Source organism: Sphaerodactylus townsendi, linkage group LG03 (genome assembly GCF_021028975.2).
Source record: "Sphaerodactylus townsendi isolate TG3544 linkage group LG03, MPM_Stown_v2.3, whole genome shotgun sequence".
Classification (NCBI taxonomy): domain Eukaryota; kingdom Metazoa; phylum Chordata; class Lepidosauria; order Squamata; family Sphaerodactylidae; genus Sphaerodactylus; species Sphaerodactylus townsendi.
In genome coordinates, this window is record NC_059427.1 from 17,093,598 (window position 1) to 17,116,604 (window position 23,007).

The window sequence follows — 23,007 nt, forward strand, 5'->3', positions numbered from 1 at the left end:
TAGCGATGCAATTCTGTTCAAAGCTGAAATGATTGTTACAAATCAGTTGGAGTGGCACAAAGTGGAGGCAGTGGGGGAGGAAGAGATTCATGGAAGGCAATAATGAAAATACTAGATTGCAGTGATTTGGTAGCAGCGCCAACTGGATTCTTTAAACGCTGGCAATTCCAGACAAAGCAGCTAGTGCAAAGGCAATCTTAGGTCGAATCCCCACTACCGTCTTAGCCAGGTTTCAGAACACAAACTAACCAGGTTTGAGGGACGACCTCCCCGGTCGAATCCCCACTACCGTCTTAGCCAGGTTTCAGAACACAAACAACCTCAAACCTGGTTAGTTTGTGTTCTGAAACCTAGCTAAAACGGTAGTGGGGATTTGACCTTAGACTGTTGTTTTGTCATTCAAAGAGGTATCATTGATAAGTAAGTTCCTATATCATTTCATCCAAAATATTCCTGTTTCCTTAAATACCCTCCATGGCCTGTGGTTATGAGCATGTGCAGAGTGCCTTTCCCTCGTGACTGTCAGACTACACACCAGGGACTCGTGGGATGGCCGCCAGGTCACAGGGAACATCTGGCAAGCCCAAGCTTTCCCGGCACTAATGTTAGAACTGAATCGCTGCCATCAGCCTGGCTGAGAATGTTGAAATACCTCTAGTCTCGCAACAGGCTCTGGAAACTTCTGCTCTGCGACCCCGACCTCGACGAGGCCTGCTTGTTCGGACTTTAAATGCTAAAGCTTTCTAAACCGTTCCCGTCCAATTCAGTGACAGACTTGCTGCCAGTTTAAGAAACCAGAAACTCCTGAGATGACCTCGCAACACCAGCTGGTTTCTGGCATGGGAACACCCGCCTTGTGTTTCGTGCCAAGCATTCGCTCCCTGTATGTAGTCAAAGAGGGAGAAGGAGAAGAAGACAGTTCTGCCTGCCAGGAAGGAGACATGGCTGCTGTGTTCCTCCCAGGGAACCTTCAAGATGAAGCCACTTGCTCGGTCTGCCTGGAGTATTTCAAAGACCCCGTGTCCATCGAATGTGGGCATAATTTCTGCCGAGGTTGCATCACAAAGAGCTGGAAGGGCATGGACAGAGATTTCCCCTGTCCTCAGTGCAGGGAGATTACCCAGTACAGGAACTTCAGACCCAACCGACAACTGGCCAACATGGCCGAGATCATCAGCCAGTTCATCTTGCGTGGCACAAAGGGCCTTGAAGAGGACGGGATGTGTGAGAAGCACAAGGAGGCTCTGAAGCTCTACTGCAAGGATGACCAGAAGACCATCTGTGTGGTGTGTGACCGGTCTCGGGACCACAGGCCTCATGCTGTCGTGCCTGTCGAAGAAGCTTCCCAGGAGTACAAGGTACCTTTCTTTTCTGTCTGTAGCACTGATTTTCTCAGCAGCTGACCTGGGGAGACATCAGTGGTCCGGAGTACCATAAGTATATTTGCACCTTTAAAAACCTTAGTTGCTAGGAGCACCTCAATGTTCACTTGTACAGGAGCAGCAGTGGCGTAGGAGGTTAAGAGCTCGTGTATCTAATCTGGAGGAACCGGGTTTGATTCCCCGCTCTGCCGCCTGAGCTGTGGAGGCTTCTCTGGGGAATTCAGATTAGCCTGTGCACTCCCACACATGCCAGCTGGGTGACCTTGGGCTAGTCACAGCTTCTCAGAGCTCTCTCAGCCCCACCTACCTCACAGGGTGTTTGTTGTGAGGGGGGAAGGGCAAGGAGATTGTCAGCCCCTTTGAGTCTCCTACAGGAGAGAAAGGGGGGATATAAATCCAAACTCTTCTTCTTCTTTCAGTATGCAGCTCCTTTGAAAATTGTGTGAGGGCAACATTGATACGAGTCAACAGGGCCAGATTAACAGCTGAGTCTTCACATGCACTGAGCATGAACCCTACAAGGCACCCCATAATCATCATCAGTATCTAGCAGGGTTTGGTGCAGCGCCCAGGGATTCCCTAACCGGCAAACTGGCTACTGAAATGGTCTCCTGGTGGTATGAAATCTGAAAGCCACTGAAGTAGGTAGAAAACAAATCTAAAGAAGATACACTGCAGCAGCAAGTATACATTTATTGTTCAGAAGTCCAAGCCAGTTGAAGTTGTTGGTGCTGCAGAATCAATGCTGAAATGGTGCCACGCTAACAAGTAGGATTTTTCTGCAGTCCAGAGGGACTTCATTGACTGTCAGAATTTATTCCTGCACCAAACCACCAGCCTGTTTTTACTTTGCTGCAGCAGATCAACATGGCTATTCATCTGGGACTTGGTGGGATGGCCTGTTGAGGTTGGATGGTAAATGCTTCTAGTCTGAGGCAAGAACTGAACTTGATGAGTTTTCCCTTGTGTCTTTCAGTGTGGCAAAATGGATACTGTTTGATAGAGTGATTGACATACTGCCGTTGACTGTAAATGAAGTGGAGCAGCAGTGGCATAGGAGGTTAAGAGCTCGTGTATCTAATCTGGAGGAACCGGGTTTGATTCCCAGCTCTGCCACCTGAGCTGTGGAGGCTTATCTAGGGACTGCAGATTAGCCTGTACACTCCCACACACGCCAGCTGGGTGACCTTGGGCTAGTCACAGCTTCTCGGAGCTCTCTCTGCCCCACCTACCTCACAGGGTGTTTGCTGTGAGGGGGGAAGGGCAAGGAGATTGTCAGCCCCTTTGAGTCTCCTGCAGAAGAGAAAGGGGGGGATATAAATCCAAACTCTTCTCTTCTTCTAAATGCAGGGCTGCCCAGTCTCTAAGGAGAGAGAGAGAGAGGAGAGAGAGAGAGAGAGAGTATCCAGCAACTCCTGTTCTTTTAGTCTGCAAGAATAAGGAGGCAAAGAATTTGATGGCCTGAAGGACTAGCTAACTCACTCCAGAATTTTGTTTGTTTGTTAACTGACAGGTGTGAATACAGCAAATAATGATAAAAAAGCCTACCCATCAAGCTATTGTTAAGGACATCAGAAGACATTAGTGGCAAAGATTGAGCCTTCTGGCAGATTGAAGACTGTAGCTGTTCCAATTTTTCTTTCAAAGATATACATGAGAGAAGCCTTGATCTCTGTTTGAGCTTGGGTTTCATTTGGGACTAATTGAACACAGTATCCTCACCAGATACACACAGACACGGTTAGCTAAGTAACCAAATTCCTGATCTATTTCTGGGAGGGCGACTTCCCAAAGTGGAATAAGATCCCAGGCTGACCCCACTTTGGAGAGCGGCCCACAGAGCTTTCTGTTCGTATCACCAATGTTGATGGTTACTTAAAATAGAATCTACAGCTGATAAAGGTAACATAGCTGGAGAGCAAAAGGCTGGTAGCCTGAAGAGTTTGGGGAAAGGGTGCAGCTGGTCCACACAGCAGCCGGGGTCCCAGTCCACGGCTGCAAATCCTCATGTGAATGACTTGATGGAACATGAACGGAACTATTAATTACATGGGAAATCTGCATTATTATTTTTTTGCCTTAATGGAGGGGGGCTTCCATCTTTGTCCAGGGCAGTCAAGTTGAGTTGCTAACCTTCAGGTGGGATTTGGAGGTCTCCAGGAATCACAGCGGATGTCCAAACTACTGATGCCTCAAGTTCCCTGGGAGAAAATGGCTGTGTTAGTGGTGGACTCTTTGACATTATACCTCACTGATGTCCCTCCGAAACCCAACCCTTCCCAGGCTCCACCCCACCACCACCACCCCACCCCGATCATTGGGAAGTTCCTAATGCAGAGCTGATAACACTAAGCGGAGCAATCATGTAATCCTTTTCTCTGCACTGTTGCCCCAATATCCTTGTGAGGGAAATACCTGTCCCCTTGCATCACTTTCCTAATCAAATTTGGAACTATGTTACAATCCAGTCCAGGGGCGTAACGAGGCAGCCCTGGGCAAACTGTAGCCCTGGGCAAAACCTGAGTTGGATGCCCCCCTCCCCCCCTCCCATGAAGTGACCACTCCACCACTCCACCAAATTTTTTTTGCACCAGGACATTGCGCCCGCCAGGGAAGTGAAAGTTTTGTAGACATATCAGCACCAAAATTTCAGCATATCACCAGGAGGCTGTCCTTATGCTACTCCCCAAGTTTGGTGAGGTTTGGTTCAAGGAGTCCAAAGTTATGGACTCCGAAAGGGGGTGCCCCTATCCCCCATTGTTTCCAATGGGAGCTAATAGGAGATGGGGGCTACAGTTTTGAGGGTCCATAATCTTTGTCTTCAGCCTACCAAAATCCCAAACCTAGGGGAGTATCATTAGGAAGTCTCCTGATGAGCATTCCCTGAAAAGATTTGAGACTGTGCAACTTCAGAAATGTCCCTTCAGCCTGCAACTTATGGACAGCAATACAGAAAACTCAATGCAGAACAAAGATTCTTGGGCAAATTTCTGGGATGTTCCTGCAGGGGGGCGCATTTTTGGATGTTATCGGCACCAAAGAATTCCGGCTTGGTATCATCTGGAAACTGTCATCATGGTACCCCCCAAATTCTGGTGCAGTTTGGTTTAGAGTTCCAGGGTTATGTACACCCTCGAAAGTGGTGCCCCATCCCCATTCTTTGCTAAGGAGATGGGGGCTACCCTTTTGAGGGTCCATAACTTGTGGACCCCTGAACCAAACTGCACCAAACCTTGGGGGTGCCATCATGACAGTCTCCCAGATGATACCCTGGAAAAATTTGGTGCTGATACGTCTAAGAATGCCCTCCCTGCAAGAACATCCCGAAATTTGCCCAAGAATCTTTGTTCTGCATTGAGTTTTCTGCATTGCTGTCAATGGGGGGTTGCAGGCTGGGGGGGGGCATATTTCTGAAGGCACAGTCTCAATACTTTCAGGGTCTCATAAGGTGACTTCCCTAATGATACTCCCCAGGTTTGGTGCAGTTTGGTTCAGGGGGGCCAAAGTTATGGACCCTCAAAACTGTAGCCCCCATCTCCTATTAGCTCCCATTGAAAACAATGGGGGATAGGGGTGCCCCCTTTGGGAGTCCATAACTTTGGAATCCCTGAACCAAACCTCACCAAACCTGGGGGGTATCATAAGGACAGTCTCCCGATGATACGCTGAAATTTTGGTGCCGCTAGCCTAAAAGTTGTGCCCCCTGCAGGCCAAAAATTGAAAACCACTAAAAATACCCAAAAACGAACCCAGCATTTTGATGCCCCCTCCCCCACAAGGTGATGCCCTGGGCAGCTGCCCACCTTGCCCAATGGGCATTATGCCAGTGATCCAGTCACAGATTTTCCATGTAGTTTGGGCCTCAGGTTACCTCATCCTCAACCTTAGCTCTGTCCTTTCTGTGAGTTCTCACACTGTATGGGTTACTTGCAGCAGTCATTTGCAGCAGTCATTGGATAATGAGAATGTGTGAAATTCACCTCATCCATAATAATTAATGGCAATAAAACAACCATTTTACTCTTCTCTGGCCCAGCCCTGTAATTGGAGCCAACACAGCAACTGATAAGAATAGCAGGACATAGCCCAGTGATGGCGAACCTATGGCACGGGTGCCAGAGGTGGCACTCAGAGCCCTCTCTGTGGGCACGCACAAACAGAGTTCATCATGTGGGGGGGAAATCGCCCCCCCCACACACACACATCTAGGCTGGCCTGGGCAACTGGGCTTGTTTATTAGCATTAAACCTAAGACCTAGTTTTGGAGAAGCAGTATAGGTAACCCTGTTAAGCGCTGTTAAACTTCACTGATTTTCATGGAAAGAACTAAAGCGCGATCCTTTACCTGGGAGTAAGCTCAGTTGCTGGCAATGGGATTTGCTTCTGCGTAAACCCTCCTAGGGTCATGATTCATTCACCCGTTGGAAGAGTTGCATAGTTGCTTCAAAGCAAAGCCAACAACTACCAGCATAGCTTACTCCCCGAATGCTTGCACTAACCTCATGAGCCAACCATTTTTTCTAAACTAAAACCTCAGCATTCCAGGTTCACTAAAATTACCTCTATTGGCACTTCATGCGATAAATAAGTGGTTTTTTGGGTTGCAGTTCTGGGCACTCGGTCTCAAAAAGGTTCACCATCACTGACATAGCCTGTGCTGCTTGTAATGAGCTCCATGAACCTGAATTCAGAATCACTAATGTGTACTGCCACAGTCTGTCTTTGAACAACGTGCCAGTAGAAGGGTGATAAACAGTGATACTTTAAATGGTGCAAGGTACTAGTGTATTGAGAGGCAAGCAATACTTCACCACAGCCCAGGTTCCCAAGAACTTTGCCCCAGAAATAGTAGTCACATTCAGTCTTGGGATATGCCAAATGCTAAAGAATATCCGAGGCAATGCTTGTCTCTCTTTTCAGTTAGTGTTGCCAATGACCTGCAGGAAAAAAAGTTCTGCCCCTTCAACAGAGCCTTAATATTATTTACCAGATGATTTTATTAACCTCTGTTTCCATGAGTAGTTGCAGCTGCTTATTTCCACGTAGGAAGCCCATGTTAGAGGCAAGACATTTTTTTTCTCCATGTCGTTGGCATCGCTGCTTATGTGAAATTATGTGGAAGGTCCTCCAAGGTAGAGAGGATGATCCCCACACAGATGGCACCCTGGCAACCTCTAATTTTAGAAATGAAACACTGGAGGCTACAAATAGTGGTCATGCAAGATGGCAGAGTTGCCAGGTGGAGCAGCAGAGCAAGAACATGACCAGCACCTGCATCCTTTTCCTCACTCTTTAAAGGTACAGGAATAAGTTAATTTTATTTGTCCTGACCACAGACATTTACAATACATTTGCTGACTTTGCTTTGTATCCTGGCAGAGCTTCCTGTTGGTCAAGTTTTCCCATTACTGTCTCAAAAAAAATATTCTGGACTTGATTTCCCTCCCCATCTATAATCCCTGGGATGGGACCAGTGGTGGGATTCAAATGATTTAACAACCGGTTCCGGTGGTGGGATTCAAATAATTTAACAACTGGTTGTTTACAAGCACCATTTTAACAACCGGTTCTGCCGAAGTGGTGCGAACCGACTGGATCCCACCACTGGACGGGACACCCCAAGATTGCCCCTGCACAAGCTTCAAATGCTTGGAAACAAGGCAAGATTGGCTATATTTAATCCTGGAGGCTGAACATCACTCCAGAGTGTGAATTGAAAAACAACATCTGCAGATTGGGGCCATAGTCAGATAAGAGGGATTTTGCCTATGGCAGGTTTGCAGAAAAATCTGAAAAAGTTAAAAATATGATGAGGGAGGTTTAAAAACGTTTCAAACTACATAGCAATTTAGGCAGTGGTGGGATCCAAAAATTTTAGTAACAGGTTCCCATGGTGGTGGGATTCAAACTGTGGCGTAGCGCCAATGGGGCTGGGCGGGGCATTCCTGGGCGTGGCCGGGCATTCCAGGGCGGGCATTCCTGGGTGGGGCTGTGGCAAGGACACAGCCACTGCGCCAGTCCTTGGGCGGGAAATGAATGCACGCAGACGCAGGCTGCCACGCACGCTGGTGCACCTCCTGCTAGACTGCTTCAAGTTCTGTGCGCTACTGCTGAGAGGAGGGGTGTAACTAAGGCAAAAATCACGTGGCAAAATCACCAATTAGTAACCCCCTCTCGGCACACTCAAGTAATTAGTAACTTACTCTCGGGAACCTGTGAGAACCTGCTGGATCCCACCTCTGAATTTAGGGGGTGGAAGGAAATGAGAGCCCTAGAAATGCTTTGTCTCCTCTTCTGCTGCTACTTTGATGGGCTGTCTATCAGCTCCAGTGTGTGAAAGAAGAAAATAAACTAGCAGTGTGTGGAGGGGATGGGGAAGGAGGTAGAGGGGTCGATTGTGGTGGCAGGTAAGATGTGAATGAAGAAAGATAGTGAGTGGAGGCAAAGTCAGCAGTGGGAGGAGGAGAAAGATGAAGTCCGCGGCAAGTGTGTGCTCATCTATCTAGAAAGGCAAACTATAAACCTAAATAAATTAAAAAATATTTATGTACATGGATAATTTTATTTTTGATCTTAGGAACAACTACAGGCCCGTCTGGATTTTTTGAAAAAAGAGAGACAAGAGCTTCTAGACTTCAAAACGCAGGATGATCAAAAGAGCCAAGATCTTTTGGTAGGTGCCTGCTGCTGTTCACAAATTGTATGAGAGTACAAGACAGACTCCCAAGAAACTGGATCAAACTGCGGTGTAAACTGTGATTCCTGAATGCAGCCTCAGGGTTCTTATCGGATATGGATAATGGCTGGCCTCTGGTACAGAAAGTCAGGGAGAGTTGCAAATGTCCAGGGGAAAAACAACAACCCAAGATCTGGTTTTGTTCCTTTTACAGCCCTTTTGAAACAGGGATCAGCAAATGAAGTATAAGAACGAGTACAATCATTTGTCAATGCATGCTGCTAGTGGCAGATCAGACTGTTAAAGGCAGGGTTGCCAACAACCTGGAGAAAAAATGCCCTGATTCTTGAACAGAGGCTTAATGTGTGGAAGTGGGTAATTGACTGCTTTCGTGACATAGAAGTAAACACCCAGTTAATAGCATCCCATTAAGGCTCTGTAATGGGGCAGGACTTTATTTTTCCCCTCCAGGTTGTTGTCAAGCAAGTCTCTGGTGAAGTTCTAATGTTGCCATCAGTCCAGGAGAAAAATGTCTTGTGCCTTTGACGAAGACTTAATGTTTGGAAATGAGCAGCTGAAACTTTCCTTTTTATTTACCTCTCTAATAAAAACATCTGAAAAAAATTCTTCAATAGAGGCCCATGAAGGCTCTATTAAAGAGACAGGGTATGTTTCTCCAGGCCAGCTGGCAACCTTAGATCTGTCAGCTGCATTAATGTGGAGTTCACTGCTACCAGATGTAGTGCTGGCTATGATGACAGCCATTAGCTGAGTTTTTAAAATTAGATATATTTCAGGAGCTTAGGGTGAAACTTCCATGTACAAGGAACTTCTTGGGAGCATTAGTCTGCCCCCTCTTGCAGGATGGGGTGAGGCAGAAGAGAGTCCTGGAGTAGACTCTGCTGCTTCAACTCATCAGTCTGACTCAGGTTAAATTCATAATGCAGTCAAGGCAAGGCTGGCATTGAAGTGAAAGGCAATTAACAGTGTAATCTCCGCAGAGTTACACCCTTCTAAATCCACTGAAATCAGTGGAATTTAGGAATGCACTGTGAAGGATATATTAAATTGGATCCAAACCAAATTGGATCCAATCCTACAGAGACTTACTTTAGTGGGTTTTTTAATTTGTATAGTCGGACCATTCCAATACATACATGTATAACAATTTACATTTTATCCAAACCATACAGTTCCCCCCGCCCTCCCTCCCACGAGGAGTTGAATTCTCCTTAATTTCTTAACTGAGCAGCAGCAGGTCCATTCTTTCCAGCCTCTTCTCCCATCTTTCTTCTTTAACTCCAATTTCTTTCATCCAGTCCGCATACAAAATCCATATCTTCATGATTTCATTTTGTCTATCCTGCCATAATTGGTTCCTTGACATCATTTCAAAGATTTCTAACTGTATTTGTTCCTAAATGTATTCTAACCATTTCTGTATTATGGATATTTTCTTATCCTTCCAACCCAATGCTATAACTGCATGTACAGCTCTTATCATTATTTTATACATTGATCTTTGTCTTTTATCCACTCTGCTATCATCCGTTATACCCATAAACAATAAGTCTTTATTTATTTCTATTTTAACTTTCACTAATTTCTCTATATACATCAATACCTTTTCCCAAAAGACTTACTCCAGTGTAAGCACATTGATTTCAGTTGGCTTAGACTGGAGTAACTCACCATGGGATTGCATTGTACATTTTCTAATGGGAGAATGGAATTTTCTTGTCATCCCTCCCAATGCAGCCCACAGGCCTCTATGCCCGTGGTGGCGAACCTTTGGCACTCCAGATGTTATGGACTACAATTCCCAACAGCCCCTGCCAGCATGGCCAATTGGCCATGCTGGCAGGGGCTGTTGGGAATTGTAGTCCATAACATCTGGAGTGCCAAAGGTTCGCCACAACTGCTCTATGCAAAGCTGCCACTGGAGTCTGGAGGCCTGAAGAATGTCTTGGACTATTTCTTATACTCTGCTGCCACCTGTTGCTTAGGTTCATTTGAACGGGTATCTTATAACAGCTAAAGATTAACAAAATGTTATTGCTGATATTGACTCACACTTTAACAAACAATTTGTTGCCATTGACATTTTTTTTAAAAAGGTACGCAACAAGTCCTAAAAGAGGTAACTGGCCAAAGTGTAGTAAATTGAACAATGAGGAAAATTAAAAGGAGGGAACAGGTTTTTGTCCCCTCTGCTGAATTTGCTGCTTTCCTGTTCTTTTGGCCAGTTTTCGACTTCAGTTTATTACTGACTGAAACTTTATACCCAAAATTGCTTGTTAAATGCTATTCGACGGATAATGCTTTTTCTCCAGCACCGGATCTCCAAAAAAGAATTGTGTTTTAAATTTTCAGATGCATCATGGTTGACAAAAGTACAGGTGTCCTGCGAGTGAAAAAGGTGACGAGATACAAGAGACCTTAAAAACAGAGACCTGTGCAATGTGTACATATGTATGTGGTCATGATGCTGAGGAGCAAGACGGCTCTCACTGAGGTCGGCATGCCTGTGGTTCATGCCTCAGGGTCACCTGGTTTTTTTCCACCTGCCCAAGGCTATAAATACAGGAAAATTTTCAAGGGCCCAATTGGGCCAGTTGCCTCTCTCTCAGCCTAATCTACCTTATGGCATTGTGGTAAATATAAAATGGAAAGGATCAGGATCAGTGGTGGGATCCAAAAAAGGTAGTAACAGGTTCCCATGGTGGTGGGATTCAAACTGTGGCATAGTGCCAATGGGAATGGGCGGGGCATGACAGGGGCATGACTGGGCATTCCGGGGGCGGGGCATTCCTGGGCGGGACTGTGGCAAGGGACTGCCAGCCGGGCTGTGTGCTGGTCCTTGGGCTGAGGAAACTAATCGCACGGCGAGGCGCAGGCTGCCACGCGATCGCCATAACTGCACCTCCTGCTAGACTGCTTCAAGTTCTGCACACTACTGCTGAGAGGAGGGGCATAACTAAGGCAAAAATCACATGGCAAAATCACCAATTAGTAACCCCCTCTCGGCACACACAAATAATTAGTAACCTACTCTCGGGAACCTGTGAGAACCTGCTGGATCCCACCTCTGAATGATGTACACTGCCCTGAGCCCTTTTGAGGAACAGCAAGATAAAAGTTATGCTAAATAAATACAATGTACAGTTTGGGGGCTGCTTTGACATGGTGGTTCAGAATTGTGGCTGCTGGCAGGCCTGGAGAAAAATGTTATGTCTCTTTCGACACAGGCTTACTATGTAGAAATGGGCAGCTCAAACTTTTTTGTGGCATGGAGGAAAATATTAATACTTGATAAATTGCATGCCATTAAGTCTCCATTAAAGGCACAGGAGGCCCACCCCTCGGCAATTGGCAACTTTGTGCTTTTTCATACCTAGCAGCATTATGAAATAAATAGCATCTGCCTCTTGCAGACAGCGGCTGAATGCGCAGGTGCCGTGCATCTGACTGGGTTCCTCTGCTTCTTCTCCTGTAGCCTGATATCAGGTAGACAAAGTTCTGTTTCTAGACCTGTTAGGGACTGTAGCCCTTTCTCTGAGCAGCAACCTTTCTTTTAAAAATTATATAAATATACACAAGAAATCTGCATTGAAAGGACTAACCATCCACCCATTTCTTTTGAAGAAAACCATAGAGATCGAGAGGCAGAAGGTGATCTCTGAATTTGAGGGGTTGCGTCAATTCCTGTATGAGCAGGAGCAGCTCCTTCTGGGACAGCTGGACAAGATGGAAAAGGGCATCACCAGAAGGCAGAACGAGAACATCACAGAGCTCTCCAAGGAGATCTCGCTCCTCAACAAACTCATTTCCGACTTGGAGGAGAAGATCCAAGAACCAGTGCTTGAATTCCTAAAGGTAGGACCTTTATTGGCCATAAATCCCAGAACTGTTGCGGTCGCCAATGAACTGCATGATGGCCATACACATGTAAGAAGCTTTCAGAAGAAGGAGGAGTTTGGATTTATGCCCCCTTTCTCTCCTGGAATGAGACTCAAAGGGGCTTACAAACTCCTTTTCCCTTCCTTTGCCCACAACAGACACCTTGTAAAGTAGGTGAGGCTGAGAGAGTTCTGAAAGAGCTGTGACTAGCTGAGCAGTTGTCATGTGTAGGATTAGGGAAACACATCTGGTTCCCCAGATAAGAATCCTCTGCTCATGTAGAGGAGAGGGGAATCAAACCAAGTTTCCCAGACCAGAGTCTACCTGTTCTTAACTGCAACACCATGCTATCTGGTAACTTTTTCTTCAACAAATGCTCTTTGCTTTTTTAGGAGCCTCTGCTAGATCCATGCTAGGCTGAAAGGAAGCCAAAGTCCATTTCGGATCAGTTTTTAGGGTTGTCAGCAGATCTAGGGAAAAATTCATTACCAGGGAAAACTGGCAGATGAAGCTTTTCATAGCATAGAGTTAAATCACATCCCATAAAGCCTAAATTGAAGGAACAGGGTTTTTTTTTTTTCCCGGTGGTTGACAACCTTGCTTCATGTGCTGACTGGATGTTATTTACCTCCCTTCTGTGAAAGGGATAGCCAGTGTATTCTGCAACTTTTAAGGTAGTGTCGTAACTGCAGTCAGTTAGCCCTGTTCACAGGTTACACTGAATGCACCTACACTCTGTGCACATTATATGTGTTGAGTATTTCTAATACTTGGGAACTGAATGTGTGAATCCAGGTACAGGTCCCCAGTTTCATTTGTAAAATGAACATGTGCTGGCTCTTCTTAACAAATAGATGTACCTGCCTTGACTCTAATCTGAGAACATCTTTACCTATATAATTTGCTAATGTCCCGGTGATTAACCCTCAACCAATGGGCACGCAGGAGACAGTCCTGTGCGCCCATTGGTTGAGGGTTCACCATCAAGTTCAAAACCATGTTGAATGGGCCAGCCCAGTGGGGCAGTGGTGCCTTGCCACCTGCTGCTCTACAGGGCCTACTGCCAGCCTCTCAGTCCCCCCCCCCCCGCCCCCATCTTCCCCCCACCCACAAATATCAAACCGGTCACCAAGTAAGCAGTGCCTTAGCACCCGCTGCTCCACTGAGCCACCTACAGACACCTGGTTCCCCCACCCCTCTCACCACCCCCAAAAGCCAAGCAGGGCCAGCGGGGCCATGGCTCCTTGCCACCTGCTCCTTCACTGGGCCGCCATCAGTCTCCTGTCTCCCCCACTTCCCACCACTCCCCAAAAAACATTCCCTACTCCCACCAACCCAAACAACCCCATTCCCTCTCACCCTCCCACCACCTCAAACAACCTTGTTTCCCCATCCCATCACCCCAAACAACCTCATTCCCTCTCCGCCCTCCCACCACACCAAAACAAACCCATTCCCCACCACCGCCACAAACAACTCCATTTTAACTTTTTAGACGATTGACAAATTATATCGTTGCTTTTATTATAAATACACGAAGTTGCCTTTGCTCAACGGGCCATGGCTTTCCAGCTAGAGAGAGATACTTCCTTATTCTGTCTTCTTTCAATTGGATGGGCAGGAGGTGAAGATCAGCCTTGCCAAATGCCCAGAGAGCAAATGTCTCACTCCTTTAATGGTGGCTATGGAAAGGGATAGGTGAAGCTTTTACTGGCACGGAGGTAAATTATATCACCTGGTAAATAACATCCCGTTAAATCTCTCTGTTAAATGATCAGGACATTTTTCTCCAGGTTTGTTGGCAATCCTCAAAATATACATTAACACTTATGTGTAGAGCAGTCTGTTGGTTCTTTCACAAACTGCAGCAGCTTAGAGGGCTCGAATTTTCTGGGACAACATCCCAAGAAAGTATTACAGGAGAGGAGGTGGGGCATGGGATAGTATAGTCCAATCTCATCAGATCTTGGAAGCTAAGTAGGGTTGGTATTTGGATGGGAGACCCCCCCAAAGAAGACTACAGAGTAAGGCAACGGCAAACCACCTCTGCTACACACACACACACTGCAGGAGTTGAGTTGTGGATGCTCACATGACCACAGAAATAGCCGTTACATAGGGGAGTAAAACATGTTATTCACTCAGGTTTGCAGGGTATCTCAGTAAGAAAAAGGGGTTATTCCTGTTTGCATTTTAAAATTCATTTGATTATATTCAGGCGTGGGTTTGCCTGCTGACCAGAACTAGATCAGCCTAGCAGACTCCTCTGCTACCAATAGCATTTTGAGCTGCAAAAATCTGCAGGTGAAGTGTTCCCCAGTATAGAGATAAGTGTTATCACCTGCTCATGTCTGCAGATCAATCTGCTGTTTAAAGGCACAGGAGCAGTGGCTAATTAAAAAACTGACAACCATATCGCTGACTAGTAGAATTCACTGTGAATTTAGTTAAACAGCTACTTCAAGTGTGATTGAGGCAGTTTCAATGGAGTCTATAGAAATGCTCTTTGCTAACGGTGCATTCCACCAAAACCTCTTTTCCTCCCAATCACCTTCAAGCTTATGTCAAGCTGTTTGTGGTCAGCTTTTTGCTGTGGTTTTTCTACTCCTTACTGTTCTCAGGTTGCATCTGACACTTCCATGGTATGGAGTCTCTGGTTTCTTGGCCCTATTTAAAGGACGCAACATTCCTTTCTAGAGATGGCTGCACTTGAGAACTCTCGGCCGTGGGCCAAACCAGACGTGACGGTGTTCACAGTTCTGACCTGTGTACATCACCATCATTTGAAAAATATTTTAAAAATGCTGTTGGGGCCTGATCCCAACTAGGCCTGTTGCCAGAGGCTGGGTTCCCAAAGAGGCAGCATAATCCCACCCCCACCCCCCAAATGAATGAATGAAGAACAGTTTTGTCTTGGAAGCTACCATTTCCTTAGGGAAACTGATTTCTGTATTTGGGAGATCACTTTTATAATTCCAGGAGAACACCAGGCCCTACCTGAAAGTTGGCAACCCTAGGCCCACCACAGTGTGGTGGGCTGAGGCAAGGGTGACATCTCTTGGGTTGGGAAATACCTATAGATTTGGGGAGCTGGAGACTGAGGAGGGTGGGGTTTGGGAGGGGAAGGAAATGAATGGGGTATAATGTTATAGACTCCACCTTCCAAAGTCACCATTTGTTTCAGGTGAACTGATCTCTGTCGCTTGGAGATCAGTTGTAATCTCAGGATATCTTCAGCCACCACTTGGAGGCTTGCAATCCTAGCTGAGTCATTCTTGTCCCTCTCCCTGTACATTTCAACTACCAAAAGGCCTACGCGGGTGTGTGTGTGTGTGTGTGTGTGTGTTTTGTCACTTGAAAAGGTACAGGATGGAACAAGAGCACCTCAGCCCACCATAGTGCAGGCCCAATCTTTGTGACATTTTAAAATTCCTTCAAAATGGTGCTATTGTCCATTGGACCTGTGAATGCTGTCACAACTAGTAGCCCCTGTATCTGAAGCATGCTGTACAAAGGATGCCATCATGAAGACTTCTCTGGAGACCCTTTCCAATTAATTATGTTTCTAGTGCTCCAGCACCACTCTATATCAGACTTCTTGTGGCTGACTCTTTTGTCAAAATTATACCTCTGGATTTTCAGCAAGATAAGGCCTGTTAAGAAACCAGGCCCATGGTGCGTGGTTTGCAGTATCCCAGGGTGATGTGGTTTGGGCACACTCAGGCTGAACAAGCATTGGCTGCTGCTGGATTCCCTGGACAGACAACTGAAAGTGTCACTTGGGTTAATAATATGCCAATTAAGCATTGCAGCATCTGATATTGTGGGTTATGCAGATGGCAAGAGTTGTGCCTGCCTCAACATACTCTGTAGCATTGGCAACGGATTCTGGAGTATGCTTTTGTGATGCAGCGATGTGGAGGGTAGCAAAATATCTTCAGCCAGCCCTGCTAACCTCCACCTTCAGATCATAATCATACTGGTGTTACCTGAAATGGTGGGAGTCTGTCCCTTTTAGAGTGGGGGAATTAGCGAGAGCAGATTCTTGGCTAAGCCAAAGGTCTGGCGAGCTCAAGATCTGTGTTGCCAACATATACCAAGGTCAGGTTGTGCAAGAAATCCTCAGGACAGTGAGGTAAAGTTTAATAAGTGCTGAGTCAATCACAACTATAAAACAATGGCAACGTAAATAAGGTGGTCAATAGAGAGAGATTAGTCAGAGGAAGAAGTCTTTTGGGTAAATACCATATTGGCAGGAATGCTCGGGGCAAACAAGTCCTTTGTTTTCTCAGGGTGGATATTCCAGGGCTGGAGATGGAAATGCTCTCCAAGGCAGGAGTATTATGTTCTCCTAATCCCTTTAGAAAGGGTGTGAGCAAGATACTTTGCAAGGCAGATATGGGCGAGGGCAAGTCCAGACAAGCTTTTATTCACCTTGTGGGTACACCAACCACATTTTGGCACGGCACTGCTAGGCATTCAAGGGTTGGGTAGAGACATTGCTGTCTTAAAAGTCAACCCATCTTGAGACAGGCTCATTCTGCACATTCAGAATAAAGCACTTTCAAACTGCTTTTAGTGCTCTTTGAAGCTGTGCGGAATAGCAAAATCCACTTGCAAACAGTTGTGAAAGTGGTTTGAAAACGCATTATTTTGCGTGTGCGGAACACTGTGTGGGGGGGCACAGGGACCCCAGTGGGGTACAATGCTATAGAATTCATACTCCAAAGCCTCCATTTTCTCTATGAGAACTGATCTCTTTGGTTTGGAGCTGAGCTGTAATTCTGAGGGATCCTCAGGTCCTACCTGGAGGCTGGGGGACATAACCTGAAGAGCCTCTCTCTTTCTCTCTTTCTTTTAGGATGTGACAAGTGCTCTTGTCAGGTACGGAGCTGCATTTTCACCTTCTCTAGTTCTTTGCTCATGAACCAGCTGAAAGGTCAGTGGCTGCCATTCAGAGAAATATAGTCACTGAGGAATGTTACAGACAGTGGCTCATCTCCCTTAGGTCAGCACAAATCCTCTGCTCCTTTTAACTTCTTCAGTGGGTGCGAACATTATCCCTCATCTGCAGAGGCTGGGCTCCTGGCAGGGGTGGGAGAAGAGCAGTACTTTGTTTCTGTGGTGTGAAATTCATCTTGGACCCAAGCCTTTGCTCAGGGTGACAGTTCCAGTGGGAACGCCATGGTCATCTTTATGTTAAAAGGAAACAGAAATCCAGCAGAAATCCTTAAAGATGAACTACCTTTATTCTAGCACAGTGGTGGCGAACCTTTTTGAGACCGAGTGCCCAAACTGCAACCCAAAACCCACTTATTTATCACAAAGTGCCAACATGGCAATTTAACCTGAATTCTGAGGTTTTAGTATAGAAAAAAATGGTTGGTTCCAAGGCGCACGTTACGCAGGAGTAAGCTTGGTGGTAGTCGGTGGCTTTGCTTTGAAGCAACTGTGCAATACTTCGAACAGGTGTATCACGACCCTAGGAGGGTTTACTCAGAAGCAAGCCCCATTGCCAGCAACCGAGCTTACTCCCAGGTAAAGGATCATGCTTTCGTTCTTCCCATGAAAATCAGTAGGGTTTAATAGCGCTTAACAGGGTTACCTACATTGCTTCCCCAAAACTAGGTCTTAAGTTTAATGCTAATAATCTCCCTGAAATAATTACACTATTATCACATGACGAACTGTGTGTGCGTGCCCACAGAGAGGGCTCTGAGTGCCACCTCTGGCACCCGTGCCATAGGTTCGCCACCACTGTTTTAGCATGAGTGTTCATGGATCAGAGCACACTTCTACAGGTGAGATGGTATCAAACCCATTCAAATGAGGCCTGCCATTTAGGAAAAGGCCAATTCTGCTAATTTTTTTAAAAATTTACTTGGTATTTTTTTTCGTTACACATATCCTCCAAAGAGCTTGGTTGGTGCCTTCCTCCATTTTATGCTCGCAATAATCTTGCTAGGTAAACGAGGCTGAAAGAGTGTGATTGATCCAAGGTTACCCAGTGAGCTTTGTGGCATGCAGGAACTGGTCCCCAGATCTCCTGGCACCAAAAACACATTTGAGCTTTGCAAACAAATAGCACAACTAGTAGCATTAGTATTTTACAGTCATCTGGCTTCACTGTTTACGTTTTCTTTTTCAGTACTCTTCTTGAGTGTATGTATATATCCATTTGTCCATCTGAAAGAAATAAACAGTAGACTTCAAAACAGCTGTTAATCTTCAGGATATCACAAGACTTTTTTGCTTTGGCTGGGGATATTTTCACACAGCAGGCACAGAACACTTCTTGTTTCACACCAGAATGAAAATGTAAAACCTACACTTGTCACAAAAGTCACCAGCATTACAAGCATCTCCCTTTCGATTCCTTTCTTCTGTGCTCACAGAAATAGTTTGAGAGATGTCAAAATGTCATTTAAGCTTCATACCTGAAAAGTCTCTGGGTCAAAGTGTAACTATTCTGTGTATCATTAATATACCAACTCGGTAATCCTTTTTTGAAAAATCTGTTAGGAGTGATGATCTTAAGTGTCAGCTCCCCATCCCTGTTTCTTCGGATATGAAAGGCCACATCTCCAATTTCTCTCTGAAGACTGTGGTCCTCAAGGGCGTCCTGAAGAAATTCAAAGGTAAAGGAAAGCAACGCCTCCCTCTTTACGCTGGATGATATTTTGGGCTCCAGAATAAGCCATGTGGGATTGTAGCCTGGAAGTGTTGATGCTGGCAGAGAACAAGGGAAGATAGAAAGAACAGGGGTAATGATCAGTGTGAGTCATTGTGGCCCCTGTATGCTCACCTTCTACAGCACACTCAGTGGCTACTTCTAGAGACGTGCAGCTGATTTCCTCTCACATATAATAACAATTGTATTCATTGTTATTCCTTTGATGTGCTATTATTTCTATAATATATGCTGTATTCCCAAATGTCCAAGGTGGTTTACAAGAATCAGTAAAATAAAATAATAAACAATTTGGGTAAATAATGAAAGCACATAGCTGACTTGTAATGAGTCAAGTCCTTGTTCTGTGAAGGTCAACACTGTCTGAGTGCCTAGGGTCTGGGGCAGAAGTAACCGCTCTGTCTACTGACTGATCCTTTTAATTGGAGATCAGAGGAACTAGGGCTGCCAGCCTCCAGTTGGGAACTGGGGATCTCTTGGATTTCAGCTCATCTTCAGACTACAGAAATCAGCTCCCTTGGAGAACATGGATGCTTTGGAGGGTGGACTCGATGGCATTCTACCCTGCTGAAATTCCTGTCCTGCCTAGGCTCCATCCCCAAATCTCCAAGAGTTTCCCAACTTGAATCTGGCAACCCTACTGGTCGGCCCAGTGGCCAGGGGGGCGGGGGGTTGTGACAACTTTAGATGGAACTGAGATCCTTCTGTATGCAAAGCAGGCATTCTGACATTCTGCTGTTTCTCAGCTATCTAAAATAATCAAAATAACTATCTAATTTTTATTTGGGAAGGCACTATCCCTAACATCCTTAGCATGCCTTTCATTATTCTCCTGGTATGGATTTGAGGAGTCCTGGTGAGCTGTGAGGCAGAACATGATTTCAGGAAATAATGATCTAGTCTGAATTGTTTGAACTGTTCACTATAACGCTAGTGTGACCAGATGTCCCACTTTTGGCGGGACAGTCCCACTTTTGACTAATTTGTCCCACGTCCTGCGGGGTTTTAAAAATGTCCCGATTTTTGGAAGGCTCCCGCACTGCCTTCTGGGGTGCTCCCCTGTGACAGGGTGGGAAACAGGGGTTTGGCAGTGTGGCACTATCCCTAACATCCTTAGCATGCCTTTCATTATACTCCTGGTATGGATTTGAGGAGTCCTGGTGAGCTGTGAGGCAGAACATGATTTCAGGAAATAATGATCTAGTCTGAATTGTTTGAACTGTTCACTATAACGCTAGTGTGACCAGATGTCCCACTTTTGGCGGGACAGTCCCACTTTTGACTAATTTGTCCCACGCCCCAAGTGGGTTTTAAAAGTCCTCATTTTTTGGAAGGCTCCCCAGACTGCTCTCTGGGCCTCCCCTGTGACAGGGTGGGAAACAGGGGAGCGCCCCAGAAGGCAGTGCGCTCCTGCGGCTGCGCGCGCGTACCCCCCCAATGGTGTCCCGCTTTAAAAAGGTGAAAATCTGGTCACCTCATACAATGCACAACGTTTGGACTAAATTGCTTTCAAGTGTCTTTCAGTCCAGCCTTCTGTTGATTGGGCTTCCTTTTCTTTCAGACAATCTGCGCGATGAATTGGGGAAAGGGGAGAAAGGTAATTGCTGCAAGCTAAATACGCTTTCTCAAGAAAAGTGTTTGTGGAGATTTAACATTCAGGGCAAATCCTGAATTTGTTAGGATGTCTGTGTTCCCAGAATGCTTTAGAATAAACCTTGTTTAAAAAAAATAAACATTTTGAAAAGATTTATTAGCTTTGATTGAGGTTAGGGTATGAGAATGCAAGTGTTTGAGTTCATAATAGTTCTCAGGAAGAAAAGAGTTCTGTTTCTATCTTTTATATTTTTATCACACTCGTCCTCCAACGAGGGTTGTCGAGTTGGGTTTCCCTGATTCTCCTCCAACTCTACAGCCATTGGTTACTTTCTCTCAGAATTCTGCTCTTCATCCCCTCCCCCAAGCTGCTGTGGATCTTCCATGAAGCTCTCGCATGATATCATCATGTGGTCACTCACCACCTGGAATTTCACAGCTTTGCATTGCAGTGTTCCAAACCTCTTTAAAGATCATACTCAGTTGGGTCTGGTAAGAGTATAGATGGGCAGGTATGGATTTCCACAGCACCCCGCCTACATCTTTGCACCTGCCGTTCTGATCAGTGGTGGGATCCAAAAATTTTAGTAACAGGTTCCCATGGTGGTGGGATTCAAACTGTGGCGTAGCACCAATGGGGCTGGGCAGGGCACGACGGGGGCGTGACCAGGCATTCTGGGGGTGGGGCATTCCTGGGCGGGGCTGTGGCAAGGACGCAGCCGCTGCGCCGGTCCTTGGGCGGGAAACGAATACATGCAGGCACAGGCTGCCACGCACGCCGGTGCACCTCCTGCTAGATTGCTTCAAGTTCTGGGCACTACTGCTGAGAGAAGGGGCGTAACTAAGGCAAAAATCACGTGGCAAAATCACCAATTAGTAACCCCCTCTCGGCACACACAAATAATTAGTAACCTACTCTCGGGAACCTGTGAGAACCTGCTGGATCCCACCTCTGGTTGTGACCCTGTCACTATAATGTCCCAACAATCCAGCAATATGCCAAACACCGCTGAAGGTAGAGGTGGAAATGTTGTATGTGAAAGGGAATAGGGAGGAAATCCCATGTGGTGACTACATTGCCAATGTGAGTGGCTTTGCCTTTGCTGAGGCCATGAGGGGAAAATGTGGAATCTCCCCCATGTGGAAACAACCTTAAAAGTTCAGTTCTCCCATTCCAGCCTGTATTGGCCCAAGGAAGTATGCTGTCTTATTTACTCCATTTAACCAAAGACATGCCACACCAAACAAAGTGACAGCAATGAGTTATAACCTGAAACTGTTGCTGCTTTTCTTTGTTGCTTATTACAGTGGTTGACTTGTTCTGAACCCTGTTACGTTGCTTTTCAGAAGACCTTCTCCTGGACCCAGAGACAGCCAACCACCTCCTTATCCTCTCGGCTGACCTCAAGAGTGTGAGGATGGGATGCCGGAAGCAAGACCTGCCCGACAACCCCAAACGCTTTGATACCAACTCCCGTGTCTTGGCAACGGAGGGATTCAAGTCGGGGAGGCATTATTGGGAGGTGGAGATGGGGTCTGCGGATGGCTGGGCCTTTGGAGTGGCCAATGAATCGGTGCGGAGGAAAGGATTGACCCAATTTTGTCCGGAAGAGGGAATCTGGGCCTTGCAGCAACATGGCGGCCGGTACTGGGCTGTTACTTCCCCTCAGAGGACCCCAATTTTCCTGCCAGAGAAGCTCAACAAAATTAGGGTCTACTTAGACTTTGAGGGGGAAGAGGTGTCTTTCTACAACGCCGAGAACATGCAACACATATTCACATTTAATGTCCCTTTCTCTGAGAAGATATTTCCGCTCTTCTCAGTTTGCTCCACTATGACCTATGTTAAAATCTGTTCCTGAACTCAGCGGGATGTTTTGCTGAGGTGCTGAGTCTGTGTTGGCAGACGCTGCAAATTAAGGATTGTTTTGTTAGGCCCAGGCCTTGCTGACCACAATGTAGGGCCTGATTGCATGACAAAGGTATGCAGGGTGGCTTATGTGCTTGAGAAAGCCTGCATGGTGGCCTATGTACTGTGGCAGGTAACTGGCGGGCGTCAGCTGCTATGCTATGTAAAATGGCGTTTCCTCAGCAGATGTTAAATTGAATTCTGTGCAAGGCAAGGCAGTGAGTGACGTGAGTGATTTATTCTGGGCACCCACGGGGTTGTAGGATGAGACTGTGCTTCATTATAAATTTGCAACCTGCTATTTCCCCCATCACCACCTGTTCACACACACTGTGGCCTGCTCTGGATTCACACAGGAGAATGAAGTGACAAAATATGGCTACCAATCTTGATCCTCCTTGATCTCTGATTGCAAATGCCTTAGCAGACCAGGTGCTCAGGAGCAGCAGCAGCAGAAGGCCATTGCTTTCACATCCTGCACGTGAGCTCCCAAAGGCACCTGGTGGGCCACTGCGAGTAGCAGAGTGCTGGACTAGATGGACTCTGGTCTGATCCAGCAGGCTAGTTCTTATGTTCTTAAAATTCTGAGGGATGAGAGTGGATGATAGCATTCCAAGTGAGGGTTGCTGTACTCTAATCTGTTGAACCGGGTTTGTTTCCCCACTCCTCCACATGAAGTCTGCTGGGTGACTTTGGGCTAGTCACAGTTCTCTCAGAACTCTCTCGGCTTCACTTACCTCACAAGAGGGGAGAGGAAGGTGATTATAAGCTGCTTTGAGACTCCATAAAGGTTGAGGAAAGTGGGTTATGAAAACCAACTCTTATTCTTTTTAATTCTTCCCTATGCATCATTTAC

At 46.2% G+C, this 23,007-nt stretch overlaps 1 protein-coding gene across 1 annotated transcript; it reads left to right on the forward strand.

The window, feature by feature from the left end:
- The first annotated feature begins 809 nt into the window (after window positions 1-809).
- Window positions 810-22,526, forward strand: LOC125430164 (E3 ubiquitin-protein ligase TRIM7-like). Its single transcript, XM_048491960.1, has 7 exons — window positions 810-1,358; window positions 7,960-8,055; window positions 11,704-11,934; window positions 16,820-16,842; window positions 18,481-18,596; window positions 20,211-20,246; window positions 21,590-22,526. The coding sequence occupies exons 1-7, from the start codon at window positions 810-812 to the stop codon at window positions 22,102-22,104; spliced, it is 1,566 nt and encodes a 521-aa protein (XP_048347917.1). The 3' UTR covers window positions 22,105-22,526.
- Window positions 22,527-23,007: the final 481 nt, after the last annotated feature.

Bases quoted from the DNA above. Each gene is read 5' to 3' on its own strand.
- LOC125430164 (XM_048491960.1), top strand. From the start codon at position 810: ATGACCTCGCAACACCAGCTGGTTTCTGGCATGGGAACACCCGCCTTG. The intron at 8,056-11,703 runs GTAGGTGCCTGC...TTTCTTTTGAAG, and splicing joins AAAAGAGCCAAGATCTTTTG to AAAACCATAGAGATCGAGAG. The intron at 16,843-18,480 runs GTACGGAGCTGC...AAAATCTGTTAG, and splicing joins GTGACAAGTGCTCTTGTCAG to GAGTGATGATCTTAAGTGTC.